At 47.2% G+C, this 16588-nt stretch overlaps 8 protein-coding genes across 8 annotated transcripts; 3 read left to right on the top strand and 5 right to left on the bottom strand.

Moving 5' to 3' along the window:
- Positions 1-125: 125 nt before the first annotated feature.
- PET494 (Pet494p) lies at positions 126-1400 on the bottom strand (the record flags this gene model as incomplete). The annotated part of the gene is made up of 1 exon (XM_002551735.1): positions 126-1400. One exon carries the CDS (start codon positions 1398-1400, stop codon positions 126-128), a length of 1275 nt encoding a protein of 424 aa, XP_002551781.1.
- Positions 1401-1578: 178 nt separating this feature from the next.
- KLTH0A07392g (uncharacterized protein) lies at positions 1579-2136 on the top strand (the record flags this gene model as incomplete). The annotated part of the gene is made up of 1 exon (XM_002551734.1): positions 1579-2136. The coding sequence occupies one exon, from the start codon at positions 1579-1581 to the stop codon at positions 2134-2136; it is 558 nt and encodes a 185-aa protein (XP_002551780.1).
- Positions 2137-2215: 79 nt separating this feature from the next.
- FIG2 (Fig2p) lies at positions 2216-6040 on the bottom strand (the record flags this gene model as incomplete). Its single annotated transcript, XM_002551733.1, has 1 exon — positions 2216-6040. The coding sequence occupies one exon, from the start codon at positions 6038-6040 to the stop codon at positions 2216-2218; it is 3825 nt and encodes a 1274-aa protein (XP_002551779.1).
- Positions 6041-6513: 473 nt separating this feature from the next.
- Positions 6514-8394, bottom strand: ABP1 (Abp1p; the record flags this gene model as incomplete). The annotated part of the gene is made up of 1 exon (XM_002551732.1): positions 6514-8394. The coding sequence occupies one exon, from the start codon at positions 8392-8394 to the stop codon at positions 6514-6516; it is 1881 nt and encodes a 626-aa protein (XP_002551778.1).
- Positions 8395-9559: 1165 nt separating this feature from the next.
- On the top strand, positions 9560-10063 carry KLTH0A07326g (uncharacterized protein; the record flags this gene model as incomplete). The annotated part of the gene is made up of 1 exon (XM_002551731.1): positions 9560-10063. One exon carries the CDS (start codon positions 9560-9562, stop codon positions 10061-10063), a length of 504 nt encoding a protein of 167 aa, XP_002551777.1.
- A 284-nt stretch (positions 10064-10347) lies between these two features.
- CSM1 (Csm1p) lies at positions 10348-10875 on the bottom strand (the record flags this gene model as incomplete). Its single annotated transcript, XM_002551730.1, has 1 exon — positions 10348-10875. The coding sequence occupies one exon, from the start codon at positions 10873-10875 to the stop codon at positions 10348-10350; it is 528 nt and encodes a 175-aa protein (XP_002551776.1).
- A 441-nt stretch (positions 10876-11316) lies between these two features.
- TUP1 (chromatin-silencing transcriptional regulator TUP1) lies at positions 11317-13494 on the top strand (the record flags this gene model as incomplete). The annotated part of the gene is made up of 1 exon (XM_002551729.1): positions 11317-13494. The coding sequence occupies one exon, from the start codon at positions 11317-11319 to the stop codon at positions 13492-13494; it is 2178 nt and encodes a 725-aa protein (XP_002551775.1).
- Positions 13495-14114: 620 nt separating this feature from the next.
- KLTH0A07260g (KLTH0A07260p) lies at positions 14115-16316 on the bottom strand (the record flags this gene model as incomplete). The annotated part of the gene is made up of 1 exon (XM_002551728.1): positions 14115-16316. One exon carries the CDS (start codon positions 16314-16316, stop codon positions 14115-14117), a length of 2202 nt encoding a protein of 733 aa, XP_002551774.1.
- Between the last annotated feature and the right edge of the window lie 272 nt (positions 16317-16588).

Genomic DNA, 16588 nt, shown 5'->3' with positions numbered 1-16588 from the left:
TTAAAAAAATTTACCAGGTTCGTGACAATCTAAAATAACAGAGCACCCGCGCGCGTGCGACGTTATGTTTATTTACAAGAAGAGGTCTGCAGAACGTCGGGGATGTATTTATGTAATGTATTGGGCTAGCTCGGCAGCTTCGAAATGGCTCCAAGCACAGCCATGACTTCGGCGTTTTCGCTGACAAGCTTGTAGCAAGCGAATCTGTCAGCGCTAGACGTATGCGGGTATGGCAGGGAATCGCAGACATTCATGTTGCCCGGCAACAAAATGCGAACTTCGTGAGAGCCGTTGGAATTCTGGGCTAGGAAGCAGCTTGTCCTAAGCATCGAGACCAGGTTCAGTATCGATTCGTGGTAGTAGCTCTTCTCGACCGCACCGGCGGCAGCGCGTAAATTTCCCTTTAAAACCTCCACGAACGTCTCTAGAGAAGCACTGCTATACTGGTTGCGTCGATTGAAAAAAGCGCGACGTCGAGGGTTACTAGGATTCAGCATTATCGATGCATATTGGTTAAACAGCGGTTCATCATTTTCACACGCCTGTACTAGGTAACGATAGAAATACTCGTTATCGTTATCAGAAGTACTCTGAAAGAGCTGCATGTTATCATAGAACCAAGCCCGCAAAAGCTCCTTCAGCGTGCCTTGTTTGACGCCTTTGTAGAACTTGATAAAGTCGGCCACGGTTCGCAGCTCACTGTCATAGAGCGATTGGCACACCACTTGCAAACTACCTGGGTAGTGCTTCCAATTTGGCATATGAAACTGCTGTGATCGGCTAAGGTTGTCAAAAATCTGGCCAAACTCACTTCGCCACAGATGGTAAAACATGCGCGTAGAAATATGTGAGCTGTGCCTTTCTGGTACCTCGTCCTGAAGATCGTCGAGCTCCTCTTTCCACTCACTACTACCTCGTACCTCGTTTTCAGAGGCAACGTCCCGGCAGATGTAAAAGGAGTAGAGCAGATGAAATAACGACATCTTTGCATGTTGTGCGTAGCAGTTTGATGGCGGCTGGTTTTTGGAGAGTTTGATGTTCTCCTTTCGATATCGTTTTCTTGGGCTGCCCTGTGTAAGCTCTATATCCACCGTATCATCCCCGAACGATTTATGTTCCAGATATTCTTGCATTGCTTGTTCTCGGGCCATGTTTTGTATTGTAGTGTAAGACATTATACCGAGAAGGGTGACAACATTTGTTGTGACAAACATCACATTCCCTGGTGCATTGAAGTAGCGCCAAAGGGTCATACCAGTTCCCATAGGCCGCAAGGTTAAACGTCCTTTGCAGCGTGGGGATCTGCCGTAATAGCGTTGAGATAGTTTGATGCCTCGGCTGTGTCTTTTTGGCCATGTGAAGGGGAAACCTCTTGTGAAGTATTGCCTGAAGCAATACATAAGCGCCTTCAAATGCCCCTTTGGCTGTTCTGGCTCGACGGTTGCTGTTATTTAAGTTTTAAGTCTATCCTTCACATACGATTTCAAGCTGATAGGATTTTTTCATTTCATCGCATCTCATCGGCTACAATGTCGAAAAGTGAATAGCAGGTTGAAGAGCCTAGAATAGCCAACACCAATGCTCTACGTAGTACTATCTGCCTCCGTTTCTGAAAACATCGGTCGTCTCAAGGTCAAAGACCTAGACACCGACCCCGCGGATTATGCCTTTGAGCTTGTCTGCACAAATTGCAGAGAAAAGCATGATTCAAAAGTTACCATAAATCGGCTGGAGAAACATACAATGAGCGGTAGCAGGGGCGAAGCATCTTTCGTCATGAAGTGCAAGTTTTGTGGTAAAGACTGCTCCATTAATCTTGAAAGAACTCAAGAGGAGCTTTACAATTTAGAGGAAGAGTCCAATCGCGAATTGGTGGAAAAGACGCGAGTCTACCGCAAGAAAATAGGAATTAAGAACGTGGATTCATCAAAAGCCATCCTATTGGCTCTCGATTGCAGAGGATGTGAAGCTCTCAATTTAGACTTCAGTAATTTGACATTTGAGGCGTGTTTAGTGTCAGGAAAAGTTATGGAAGCAACCTTTGAGGAAGAAAATGAATGGTATGATTATGATGACGATGCCGGCGAGGAGGTTTCAATAACAGGTCTACAATTTGATATAATAAAGGGCAAATAGTCGTTTATTTATTAGAGCTTGAGCTCATGACTAAAGCTTCATGTTGTCATACATAAGTTTCCTTTAAATTTCTTCAGATTTACATGATAAAAGTCAATAGTAGAGCTGTTGCAACTTTCAGGATCCTATCAAACCTCCTGGTAGAAGCGGCGCTGCCTTCATAAGTTGAAACGGTGGAAGCTATTGCCCATGAAGATGTCGTGTCCTCTGTTGACGATTTCCTTGTGGCCTGCTGTGAGGCACTTTCAGTGATACTTACTTGGGAATAGGTAGTAACTGGAACCCGAGTTTTGACTAAAACAGTAGTAACTGTTGGTATAGTGCTGGGTTGAGAACTCACGACCGTAAAAAGCTGCCCGTTATCCCCAGTAGACGTCTTGGTAAATGGCAGCACAGTGGTGACAGAGATGGTGAAGGAAGAACTGTATGTCGTAGCCTTGGAACTGATGATGGCGGAAGAATGCGGACTAACAGCGGGGGTTTTCGTAGAAGAGAACGTATGAGACGAGCTTACAAGCGATTCTGTCGTGCCTAGCGTTGTACTGGGGGACCTCTCCACGTTTGAAGTTGAGGGCCTGCCAGTAGTAACCGTACCCTTAGAACTCTTTTTGGAAGCGTCTTGAGTGCTTTGGATTATTGCGGAACTTTCTGCAGTGGACATGCGTGGAACAATTGTCGAGGACATGCTATCCGAGCTTCCAGCTTCACTTGCTTTCATTGAACTTGAAGTGCCGTACAACGTCAACTCTTTGGCTGAGCTATCAGAAAGCGTCTTAGCTATTTCACTTGACTTCAAAGCACTGCTTGCCGTCTTACCTTCATTAATCGATGGAACGGAAGAGAGACCGCTTGGGGAAGAAGTGCTACTAATGTATGTTGAATCCGTAAATTTAGATGGCAGCGAAGCTGCCGCAACAGTTCCAGAATGCAAGTCCTCCAACGGACACCAGGTCGTGTAAATGGTAGTGACCCCCCCTTCTGTCGTTGTTACAACCTTCGAGGTCCAGGTCTTAGACGAGGAGGCTTGCGAGCCCACCGATTGAATCGTAGCTTTTGAAGATCGTTGAGACTCTGAATCCAGTGAGGATGGTGTTTCATGCGTTTGGGACTCTGAGGTGGTTGTTACCAATGAAGAGGACTTCTGTTGCGAGGTTGAGGGCGAAACTGCTGCAACAGTACCAGAAGATTGTAAATCTTCCTGCGGGCACCAGGTTGTGTAAATGGTAGTGACCCCCCCTTCTGTCGTTGTTACAACCTTCGAGGTCCAGGTCTTAGACGAGGAGGCTTGCGAGCCCACCGATTGAATTGTAGCTTTTGAAGATCTTTGAGGCTCTGAATCCAGTGAGGATGATGTCTGATGTTTTTGAGACTCTGAGGTGCTTGCTACCGATGAAGAAAGCTCCTGCTGAGAGCTTGCTGAAGAGCTTGCTGGAGAGCTTGCTGGAGAGCTTGCTGAAGAGCTTGCTGCAGATGATTTTTGTTTTTCAGAGTTTTGTGATTCTTGAGAGGCTGAAGAGGTCCATGGGCAATATGTTGTATACACTGTTCGTATGCCGCTGCTCGTTGTGGTGATAACCTTAGAAGTATATGTTACCGAACTTTTAAGGGATGTGCTTGAGCGGGCAGAGGTTTTCAGGTCTTGACTTTGAGATGGAACACTTAGTGACACAATGGAAGAAATTTCAGTACTAAAGCTTGTATGACTCGAAGTCTGACATTGTGTACATGATGTCTCTTCATTCTTGGAATTGGCTGTCGAAACAACAGGCACAGATCGAGAAGATGAGGAAAGCACCGAAATCAATGAGCCTGTTGATGTTTTCTGAAGTTGCGAATTAGATCCTTCTGATATGGAAGAGTAGCGAGTATTTGAAAGGTGTTCCGTTGAAATTGCGGAGGAAGTAGACAAACTAGTCGATGAGCCCGACTGGACAGTGTCAATAGAACCAGATATGCCGTGACTGGTAGCTACTAGCGAAGAAAAATGAGAGGCTGAAAAGCTGCTTCTTTGGATAAAATTATGAGTTTCCACACTGGGGCGTTGCGTTGAAGAAGCAAGGGTAGAGCCGGAAATGGGCTTTGAGTTTGTCACCGAAGGGGTGGAAAAAGTCAAAGCACCAGAACCTAAAGTCATGAAGCTTGAAGCCGTTTTTGAAAGTGAGCGGTATTGCTGAGTGGAAGAGAGCTTTTTAGTCCCGGACTGCTCTGTCGAAACAATCTTCAATGCCAGAGAGCTCGAGACGAGCCCATTATTACTGCTCGATTTCAAATTTGATAAAGGACACCACGTCGTGTAAACGGTCACAACACCGTTTGAAGTAGTTGTAACAATTGAATATGTTGACAACAAGCTCGATGAAACAGAGGAATCAGGAACTGATGAAAAACTCGATAGCGATAGTTTCTGCGAAGACTCAGCAGAAGTCAAGCTGGCCTTTTCAGAAAGATATGTTTCGCTCTCAGTTGTATAATAATTGCGTTGACTAGCACATGAAACACAACTTTGCGAGGTAGCAAAAGATTTACTAGAAACAGAAGATTGGTAGCCCTCTGATAACGACTTTGAACTTTCTGCCGCCTCACTGGTGGCTGATTGAGACACAGATGTCGGCTTCGAGCTGGAGCCTGTTCCGCTGGTGTCCGAGGTGCTTGTTTCTTGACAGCTAGTGAGAGAGCAAAGTTGACCTTTTAAGATGCTATCAGTTTTCGAATTGCTGTAAGTATTTCTGGATCTTTCGCTTGATGATCCCAAGCCAGTGGGATGCACAGAGGTAGTGAAGACGATTGATTCCAAAACTGATGTTAAGGAAGGTGAACAACGCCGTGACGAACATAATTCCGTAGAGTAAACAACAGTCCGAAGTGAGGTTGATGTAATAGTAACCATTGAGTATGAGGAATACCCATGCTCCTGCAAGGAACTTGCCTGTGTTGAAAAATCAGACTCATGTTCGTTCTCATCGGATACCTGAGATTCTGAAGAAGCGATTCTCACGCTACTAGGTGAGGAAGGATTGTCACTAGTGACAACAGAATACAGAGAACTAATCGAGTGGGAAGTTAAAGGACACCAAGTTGTGTATACCGTAGTTTTACCATCCACAGTTTCTGTTGTAAGAACAGGCCGTACGTCAAAAGAGGATAAACCTGGGGAATAAGCACTTTTAGATAGACCAGATACCGATGAAAGAGTATTTTGGGAGGTAGTCGCATGTGTTTCGGTACTTGAGGATCCAGATTGATAAGAATTAGAACTTGAACTGGGAGACAAGTTCCCAGTATCGACAGCACTCGTTCCTATTTCTCCACTAGTTGTAATCGAAGGCATGCGAGCGGAAGACGACTTAGCCGAGGAAGAAAGGCTCGAACCTGCTTGGCTGACTAAATCCTTCGAGTGTGAGATCGATGAAGCCACTGAAGATGACGCAATATCAGTAGATTCAGGCACTGTGCTCGCTGAGGTAGGGCGAACAGAGCACGTAGGGCAGGTAGTTATCTCTTTTGTGTGAATTTGGCTTTTTTGGATTGTCTCTGTTGTACCACTCATGTCTATGAAGACAGATGTTGGCGATGTAGTAGTGGGGGCGTTTAAGTTACTCGACGAGGCGCGTGATTCTTCGGAATAAGAACTCAGTTGAGAATTCACTACTTCAGATCCAAGAGGACACCACGTCGTTACCACCGTGACAACATCATTCGTTGTCAACGTTGTTAAAGAAACAAAGGCCTCCGAAACGAAAGTTGACACTAAACCATCGGAGTGTGTAGAACTCAGCACCAAACTTGTTAATTCTCTATAACTGGTCGCAGACTGCTTCACGGTGCTGGTATTTGCATAGTAAACCCTTGGATAAGTCGAAGCTAAGGCCGTACTGCAGCTGGTAAGCACGAATGCGAGCTTCATAATGCAGAATGATCCCGCTTTGATTCATAAACCCAAAATCCGGCTCATAATAGGACATTCATATTCGGCTGAATATATAGGTTGTCTGAACTGTTTCAAAGTTGACAGCCCAAGCTCACACCTCGCCTATACTCATGCCTCAGCTCATGGAAAAATAGGGCTGGAACAAGCTGAGTGCAGAAGAGCATGCAGCATGCTAATTTTAAATGCTGTTGTATAGAGCGTCTCAAACATTTCAACCAACTATCATGCATCTCGAAGGTGTGCTTTAAAATAAAGTTTTATATGTGTTCCTTGTGAGTTTTAAATTTGTTTTAGGTCTGAGCGAGAACAGACATATCTAAACTATTTAAGGTTAAATGATGAAAATCTTGAAACAAATCTGGCAGAAAGAAGCTCACACCACATTTGTATAGTTTAATAGGCTGTAGAGGTCCACTTTAGTACACACTGGATCCCAGGCTGCTCTGGAGTTATTTTATCAACTGAACGTAATTGCTTGGAAAGAGGCCCTTTTCACCGGTCTTTTCAAGCTCACCCAACCACCAATCGTCATCAACAAAAGAGATGTTAATAATTTTGTCACCCTCTTCAAAAGCCAGCTCGTTATGCTCCTCGGCTTCGTTATCATATTCAGCAATGGCAGAAGGGAGTTTTTCTTCAAGTTGAAGCTCGTCTTCAGCAGCATTCTTCTGAGAACCCTCCACAGTTTCAGGCTCCTCAGGCTCCTCAGGCTCTTCAGTAACGGGCACATTTCTTCTAGGAGGAGGTGGGGGAACATATGATGATTCGCTAGTACGTGTAGGCAGCGAAGGAGCGGCTGCAGCGGCAGGTTTTTCATCTACCTGTGTCTTTGTAGGCACCTCTTGCGTGAGATTGGATTGAGGTCTTGGCCCAGGAGCTGGTGCAGGCGACGAGGAAGTTGCGGTACTTGTCCTTGCTGGTAATGAAGGCCTTGGGGCTGGAGCTGGAGGCTTCACTTCCTCATCACTTTGGTCATCCCAGTCGTCGTCATCGTCTTGCGCATTTGAAGAATTGGCATCTTGGTCGTCATCAAGCTCGGTATGCATCCCAGGTAAGGGCCTTCCTAGCGAAGCCTTAGGAGGGGCTGGCGCGCTGTCACTTTCGACAGGAGCAGGTGTCTTGGGCTGCCCAGGTTTTATGATTGTGGGTTCATTAACAGCCATTTTCTCGAACTTAGCCTTGACGTTAGACACTTCAGGTGCCTCTTCTTCTTCGTCGTCTTCATCCTCCTTCTTTCCCTCCGCCGCTTCAGTAGCGGCTGATGCCTTCTGTGGACTGGTAACTTTTTGTTGGTGCTTCTCTGCCCACAGCTGGGCGGGCGACTTCTCGTTTTGGAAGCCTCTGATCACTTTGTCGTCGTCCTTCTTGGGTACGCTGCCAGTAGGAGGCTTTGTTCCCATAAATTTGTTCAGCTCAGCGTCTCTTTGAGCTCTAGACTCTTGCTTCAGTTTCTGAATGTCGTCCTGGGGGTTGAGTTTAACGGGCGTGTCAGATTTCACCATGTTAACTAGGCGAGGGTCCTGCTTTGCATTTTCTTCAGCAATCAGCTTTTGCAAGTCAACTTTACCCACCGGTTGCCATGATGACTTGTTTGGCTTCAGAGGCTTTGAATCAAAATCGCGTTCTTCGATTTCAGGCTCATCCCAGTCATCGTCCTCGCCGCTACTGTTGCTCCTGCCAGCGTCACGACCAGAAACGGGCGTTGAGAATTGAGCAGCTGGCTTGGGTGCAGAGGCTGGAGCAGCTTTGGGAACAGATGCCGTAGTGCTGGGCTTAGGCGTGAAGTCGGCTGAAGGCTTGGGGGCTGTGGAGACGTTGTTAGAGCTGGGTGTTGCCTTTGGGGTAGCTGCAGGGCGCGGCTTTGGCGCAGATGACGTGCGAGTGGGCTCTTGCTGGATCGAATAGCGCGCACCGGCAGCATTACTGATCTTCATGAGCAGCTCGTTTTCGTCAAGATCGTCTTCATCGCGGGCCGTGACCTGCACATGATAACTCTTGAGAACCTGATTGGCCACCACACCAAAGTTGGATGCAAACGACGCCCTGGTCTTGAGCGGAGCGCTGTCGGGACACCATCCGATCAGGATGAGCTTCTGCACGTCAGAGCCTGGAGGACTGACACGAGCAAGACCGAACTGCACTTTCGTGTCCTCGAAGGTGCCTAGAAACTCGCTGAACCCAGATCCCACGCTTTCCGCTGTATATTCCTTCTTACTATTAGGGGAAAGCACAAGCCACTCGATCTCAGCGTCGGATCCCCTCACGACCTTCTGAAATACTTCCTCAATCTCACGACAGTGCGTGGTATAGTCAATTGGTTCCAAAGCCATATTTGTTGTCTGTTATAAATCAACAGTCTTTTGGAAGATCAACGTGTTTCGGTAAACGTATGTCTTGTTATGTTAATATCATGGCCCCTATACATGCCGTCCAAAATGCCATCAACAAACCAAGGCCCTCATACAATAGAAGCGGAGACAAATGTGCGCGCGGGGCGGTGATAGAAGCGCGCGGAGGAAGCAGAGAGGTGGATACCAGTCCAAAACAGGGCTGCGCACCTTTGGCACGCTATTCGTGGCGTTCGTGGCAGTTGTTACTCACCTGTACCGTCGAGTCATGGAAAGTCCGCGTGATCAGTGCAAGCCTAACGGGCCCATTGGGGTCATTGGACAGCAGCGTATCTGAATCTTTCTCAGCCTTGGCATGGACCCGATATTTTAAGTGGTAATGAGGTGGAGTGAGCTATCTAACAGGGCATTCAACTTCTTTGAGAGTGCGGGCCATGCAGGTGGAGTCTTGCTGATGCCCGGACTGCTTGATACAGACTCTCGTGATGGCATTCGTTGTAGCTGGAAACCAGTTGTTTTGAAGGTAAAGGCAAGCTTGCACAGGAGGAAGGAAACGAAAAGTAAAACTTCGCCTGTTGTTGTGTAAGGTCGCGACAGTCAATACTGGTTTCCTCGAGTGAGCTGGAAGAGACCAAACGGAATGTTTCGCATAGGTGCTCAGTCTTAGGAACTCAGGAACCACCAGATGCTTTTAGATTTTGCACATTGGAGATGCGTGCAGAGTGAAGCGCGCGGCCGGTCTCGGACCAACTAATACACTCAAGTACTGCCACGAGCTATTGGTCACAACTAGATAACACCCAGAAAAGCCAGTTCCTGACCAGACAAACAATTCCGTGATCTGTGCTCCCGATAACATGATGGTGTTTGAACATTTGTGCTTCCCGATGACCGAGTCTTCCAGTAACTGTTACGACGCCTCCCGAACACAAGGGCTGCAGCAAAGCGTCACAGAACCATTTTGCGTTCCAACCCAGTCGCGCTTGCTCGGCTCAAGATCTTCACTCTTTGGTCCGGACTCGTTGATAGTTGTATTTCTTGGGCGGTAATGATATATGAAAAATTTCACTGCTAGGTCATCTCATCGCATCTCTGTCGATAGAACTGCAAAACAAACTCGACTCGTTTGAAACTTGTTAACGCCGCGATGGTCACGTTCAACTGCGAGGTCTGCAACGACACAGTTCCCAAGAAGAACACCGAAAAACACTACTACAGATGCCCTCAAGCCTACTATACCTGCATCGACTGTAATGTCACCTTCGATGACGGCACCGGATACAAGAAGCACACGCAGTGTATAAGCGAGGACGAGAAGTACCAGAAAGCGCTGTACAAGGGCAAGAAAAAACCTCAAGAGAAGAAACCACAGCAACAGAAACCTGAGGAATCCAAGCCCAAGCAGGAGAAGCAGCAGGAGCAGGAGACCCGCAAGGACAAGAATACCAAGCTAGAGAAGGCAAAGTTGCAGAAGGGAAAAGTGCAAAAGCCTGAAGAGCAGAAACCGCTAAAACAAAAAAGTGTGCTGTCCGAGAAGAAGGGCGCCTCGCTCTACAAGATCTTGAAGAGCATCGACGACAAAGAGGAGAAGAAGAACTTGCTGAAGAGCCTTGTGGTCAACGAAAACGGCCAGCTCGAGGTGAAGGCCTGAACACCGCTTTTTCAGATCGGGTTCCGACGCAAGCAGTCCGTCTTGGACGAGTTACATCACTTTATAAATGGAGAGTTACATAGTCAGCAACACTTTTACATGTTAGTGGTGAGAGACCACGCGAGTGCCGCAGTAGCTGCGAGGCCCCACGCGCTGTGGACGTCTCGACCCAGTGCGCCCCACATCGGGTCTTGGAACAGTAGCAACATATCATATGATTCATAACGCCCTCTAGCCAGCGCCCTCCCCGGATAAAACCCCGCCGTCGCTCCCAGCAGCGCGGCCTATCCCCGCGAGAGGCACTTGGCCATTTTGCTGTAGAACTGCTGTAGGGACCGCAAGGGAAAGCTGAGGGTGTCGAACAGGTACCCCGGCAGCTGCTTCTGCAGCTGCTGCAGCTCCTCGGCGCTCCGCTGCTTCAGAAGCGGCACGTACACCACCTCTGTACCTGAGGGCTCGCCCTTCACGAACCCCAGCTTGTAGTCCATCACGCCGGCCTTGCCGCCTTGCGACGTATCGAACCACAGACCAGACTCGTCCTCGTACGACTTGTGAACCCGCACTCCGCACAGGTGCTCAAAAAGATCCTTGACTATGTCCGTTTCTTCTTCCGCAGCCCCAGTGCGCTCCTCGCACTCCTTGCTCCTCGCCTCGGCCGCTGCCAGCTGCCGTTTCAGAGACTCGATTTCTTGATCTTTGTTCTCCACATCTTGCGCGAGCATTCGGTTTTCGTGGACTAGTTTGGACACTAGAATGTCTGCGTTGTCCAAGCGGCTCTGGACCGCCGCCTTATATTGCGAAATGGGATCCATCCTCTGTCCCAACAAGCGTCTTCCAGGACCAACGAGTGGGGGGCCTTTAAAGTTCCCCTTTGGTTCCCTGAAAATAAAGGCTTACGCGAAAAAAGTGTTGATGCTCGGTCTCAGGGAAGCATTAGCAGACGTTTGCGCTTTGATATTATAAAACTAGAGAGAAAAATCGGGGCAAAAAGGGCATTAAAAGCCGGAAAAAAAGCTCCGGGATGCTGAAGGATTTAACCCAAATTCTAGGTACTCAAATAGCGGACTTACAAGACGATAAAGGCTTCATAAGAGTTTTTAAGGAGACTCTTGCCAGATATCGTTGCGGACGATTCCTGATGCTCGAAACTATCGACTTGTTGTAATTCGTGAGTAAAAAAAAATGAAAGGTAGTCAACTTATATCAACACTTGAAGTAACTGATTGAAGGAAACAGGACAATTGGACGTATCAATGGCTTCAAGTGCGGTGAGCGCATCGCAAAACAAACTGAATGAGCTCTTGGAGGCTATCCGCCAGGAGTTCGGTCAAATCTCGCAAGAAGCAAACACGTATCGGTTGCAGAACCAGAAGGACTATGATTTCAAGATCAACCAGCAGCTGGCGGAGATGCAGCAAATCCGCAACACGGTCTACGAGCTGGAGCTGACGCACCGTAAGATGAAGGACGCGTATGAGGAGGAGATTGGGCGACTGAAGTTGGAGCTGGACCAGCGCGACCGGCAGGTTGCCACGCTCGCAGCAGCAGCCCAGCAGCAGCAGCACCAGCAGCAGCACCAACAGCAACAACAGCAGCATCAGCAACAGCAGCAACAGCAACAGCAGCAGCAACAACAACAGCAACAACAACAACAACAACAGCAGCAGCAGCAACAGCAACAGCAGCAACAACAACAACAACAGCAACAGCAACAGCAGCAACAACAACAGCAGCCCACGGGCCCTATCCTAGCGTCTTCGAACGCCGCTACGCCTGGTATCCAAAACCCAGTTCTTGGCTCGCAGGCCGTTCAGTCGCCAGCGCTCTCAGCAGCTGGCCCAGCAGCCCCGGCCCAAGCTCCGCGCTTGGCTGCTTTAGAGCCCTCGCAGACTGCCCCTACTATTACCGCGCAGGCTCCGCACATGAAGAAGCTTGCTTCCGAGCACCAAATTAACAGTCCTCCAGTCCAAGGTGCAGGTATTCCCACGGGGCCCGCAGTTTTGGCAGCGCCCGCTGCGCCTGGTACTCCAGGAACGCCAGCAGCTGCTCTCGCAGCGGCTGCTGCGCCCACACCACCATCAGCTTCAGGGGGTCCACTAGCAGCACCCACTAACCAGGGCGCTGTCGCCCCTCCAGCTCCGATGGCTCCCATGGCCCCCATCGCTGCTCCTGTCTCGGAAAACAAATCCCAAGAGTACTATTTAGTTCCCCCACACCAGCGTGCTAGCCACGCTAAGCCAATCCCCCCCTTTTTACTTGACTTAGACTCTCAGCTGGTTCCTCAACATCTAAAAAAGCAGACCAACGACTACTACATTCTGTACAATCCTGCATTGTCCCGCGAGTTAGATGTTGATCTCCATGTATCGCTGGATCACTCTTCTGTGGTGTGCTGCGTGAGATTCAGTAACGATGGTGAGTACTTAGCAACAGGGTGCAACAAAACCACTCAAGTCTACAAGGTTTCCACCGGTGAATTGGTCGCCAGATTGTCTGAAGATGCTGCTTCCGCGCCATCAGGCAACAGCGGCGATGGCGCATCTGGTGCTGAGAACGCAGAGCAAACCCCTGCTGTCTCAACCTCAGCGTCATCAGACCTATACATTCGCTCTGTGTGCTTTTCTCCTGATGGTAAATTCTTAGCAACCGGTGCCGAGGATAAACTTATCCGCATCTGGGACCTCACTACAAGAAGGATTGTTATGACATTACAAGGCCACGAGCAAGATATCTACTCACTTGACTACTTCCCTTCTGGCGACAAACTTGTTTCAGGTTCAGGCGACAGGACAGTAAGGATATGGGACCTGCGTGCTGGTCAATGTTCGTTAACACTATCCATTGAAGACGGTGTAACTACGGTTGCCGTTTCCCCTGGAGATGGAAAGCTTATTGCCGCCGGGTCTCTTGATAGAACAGTGCGTATCTGGGACTCAGAAACCGGTTTTTTGGTCGAGAGACTTGACTCGGAAAATGAATTAGGCACAGGCCACAAGGACTCAGTGTACAGCGTTGTTTTCACTAGAGATGGCCACGGTGTTGTCTCGGGCTCTTTGGACAGGTCGGTCAAGCTGTGGAATCTAAGAAGCGCCAACGGAGGAAGCACAGAAGGGAAAGCCAACACTGCTGCAAGCGAAGTTACATACACTGGGCACAAAGACTTTGTTTTGTCCGTCGCAACAACTCAAAACGACGAGTTCATACTTTCTGGCTCAAAAGATCGCGGTGTCTTGTTCTGGGACACGCCTTCTGGAAACCCTCTGCTAATGTTGCAAGGCCACAGAAACTCAGTTATATCTGTCGCTGTCGCTAATGACCACCCACTAGGTCCTGAATACGGCGTTTTCGCTACCGGAAGTGGTGACTGCAAAGCGCGTATATGGAAGTATACCAAAAAATCAGAGCCCAAGCTTAGGGAGGTCAAGGAATAGATGTTTGCTTAAATGAGCATCCCAGAAACTTGTACTATACATGGGTGGGAGCGCATTGGTGATTAACTTGGGGAAAAACATGCAAACCGTCCATGCACAAATTTACGATTTCGCGTACGTACTTTAAGCAAAAAGAGTATTGCGGGTTATAATATTTTTCATGGTTACAAACTTGTATTACATACAGATTTTTCGGAGGTTCAGTAGCGCTCTTGAACGCAACACTTTAAATTAGTAAGATTTAACTTTAATTTGCATTAGCGTTAATCTATGGGCCCTTGTTGCTGACTTATTAGCCTAAGCAACCTGTAGTGCAAATGGGCTTCCTTTTACAGGTAACTAAGTGGACACCTTCCAAATTCAAAACAATTGCAAAGATGCGATCGGCTCATATCATACAGCGTGTCTATTTTTGAGACATCAGCGACGACCTTGGTGGCTCAGAACGTCCTTTAAAAACACCAGAGCACTTTGGCTAAAACTTCTGAACATTAAGTCCTACGAAAATGAGATGAAAGTATTGTTTCATTATCCACATTTGTATTAAAGGTATTTGTGATAGAAATTAGTATTTACAAGAGATGATGTGTAAGTAAATAACGCGTGTTAAGCCTAGATCCCTATTGCTGTGGTTGCGCGGAAGAATCAAACCATATAGAAGTCTGGTCAAAAGCGTCTGAAAAGAAATCATCCACTTCAATATCATAGTTCTTCCAAAACTCGTCAGCAAGCTCTTTCAATGTTTCGTCAGGTATAAACTCTTGTCCACCAAAACTGTTTGACGGAGATGGTAGGGCCGCCTTTTGTTCCATATCAGGATTTGATTGTTCTTCGCCCCTTGTAAACTGAAGCTCTCTTCTTTTGAAGCACTGATCAAAGAGATCTTTGTGGGACTTTTGGATCGCATAAGAGACGACAAAGGCATAAGAGTAGCGTTTCAAAAGCTTCACCATATCGCGGTTCTTTTCTTCTTCCCATTTACTCAAAAGGTTTTCTATAACCTCTGAGGCTTGCTTGAAAGAAACATAATGGTCTCCAACACACTCTAAGGAGTCCAATGGAATATCAAAGACAGGAGATAAAGGATACTGAAAGCGCGCTGTCCCAAAGTCAGGAAAAGAGCCCAAGGAGCCCATGAGAGTGTAGATCTCACTCAAAGATCTAGGAAAGTGCTTCTGAACCAATGAATTTGCTATTGCAAGATGGAATGGTAGTCCGCCCTGCAACGGAGCTTGTGTTTTTGCCGCGGCTTCTTTATCAAGCTCAAAAAAAGCTTCAATTGTACTCATCGACATTGCAAGCGGCAGTATCGTGAATTGTAAGGCACTGTTAATAGCCGAAGGGCTGTGATCTTTGAAATATACTCTTCGGAAATTTGAAAAAACACCGATCATGCCGAGTAGCCAAGTATAGAGGTCGATTTCCACGAATGGAATTTGCTTCAGGTTCTCTTTTTCTCTGTAAAGTTTAAGCGGCTTGAAGTGAGTTTCCAGAAGCCTCTTGATTTTACCGACTATAGCTTCCATATCAGGTATTCGATTTTCCAGGTATATCACCGTCATAATATTTCTCATTGGCCTGATCAAGTTTTTCAATAGTTCACAGCTTCCGTAATTCGGATCTTCAATCATTTGGTAGTTTACAAAACTTTCAGCAATTTTAGGTGGCGTTCCAACGTTGAATGAAGTCTCCAAATCGGCTTGTAAAATCCAAAGCCACAAGTTTTCGAAGTACACGGCATCGCCGCGATCCACATTGTCACCTTTAAGCAGGTCTCGGATGTTTCGGTGAAGGCCAACGCAAATGGCACTCGCAGACATGGCCTGTGCAAGGAAGACCAAATTACTATCGTCCCCACCCCCGTAGTTGAGACTCTTATATAGATACCTTAGGAACAAATATTGTACCCGCTCGATATAGAAAGCCTTTTTTGTGACAAACGAGGTAAGATATTTGTTGAAGACATCGATAGCTTCGGGGATAACACTGCTATAGCTCATAAGACACATAATCTCGAGAATAATCCCTATGCAATAGTAATTTTTCTTGAAGGAGGGCCACAGGTGAATGACAGGATGCATGCCTGTGATTGGGTTTTGAGGACCCCGTATAAAACTCATGTGCAAGTTTTGCAAGGTCTTTTTCATGTCTAAAACCTTATATCCCTCAAGGAGAATACTTGTGAAGAACTTTTTGACAATGGCCTCAATTTGTTCAAAAGGTGGTAACGCTTTGCAAACCGCTCCCAACACCGAAAGTCCATTATCCCGCTCCTTTTCTATAACTGTGATTTCTTTGAGAGTTGTGTATCCATTCAAGGCTTTCCAACGACGCCTGTCGTCTTTGACTCTTGCCCAAAAAAAGGCATGATAAGTGCTGAACTTAAAGCGGCTTTCGCTTAGAGCAGCCCTGAAGCTTGTACAGCCATGATATATCGTTCTTTCATCCTTCTTTATTAGTATTTGAACGTCACGTAGTGGATTGAAGCCTTCCCCCTTAGTTAGAGAGGTATGTTTGTATGAGTCAAGTTCTTTCTCCAGCGCCTTGATCTTGTTCAACAGGTCCACATTGGGGGCAGAGTTTAGTAGCTCTCTGGCGCTCACGTCGCGTCCAAACTGCTCGACGTATATGCATTCGCCAAGCCCCCTCGTAACGCAAGTCGTGCACATGGGCTTTTTCTTGTCGCACTTGAGTTTGCGCTTTCGACAAAAAAGGCATTGTTTGATGGCCTTCCGCCGCTTTTTGCTTCTCCCGTCGACTTCGAACTGATCTTCATTAGGTTCGAAGCCACCCTCGTCTTCAACGTGGTCTTCACTAGACATCTGTTTTGAAGTGAGGTGTGCAGGAGACTTCTAATTTTGTAAGATGAGTTGACTAATTATTGGGATCGTAAACTAGCTTAGGTTAGTATCCAGACTCCAATGCGAGAGCTGCAATAAATGCTTTGAAAATGCTTCTTCAGCTAGTGCCACGCAATCGTCTTGCGTTCGAGAGCTTTTTGGGGAAGCGATTTGCTCTTTTTTGTTTTGTTGTTAATTTAAGGTTGAAGAGTTATAACTTAAGAAGGATCGTCGTGGTTACTTAACGATTATTT

Source organism: Lachancea thermotolerans (assembly GCF_000142805.1).
Source record: "Lachancea thermotolerans CBS 6340 chromosome A complete sequence".
Lineage (NCBI taxonomy): Eukaryota > Fungi > Ascomycota > Saccharomycetes > Saccharomycetales > Saccharomycetaceae > Lachancea > Lachancea thermotolerans.
This window is presented reverse-complemented; position numbering and strand designations above follow the sequence as displayed.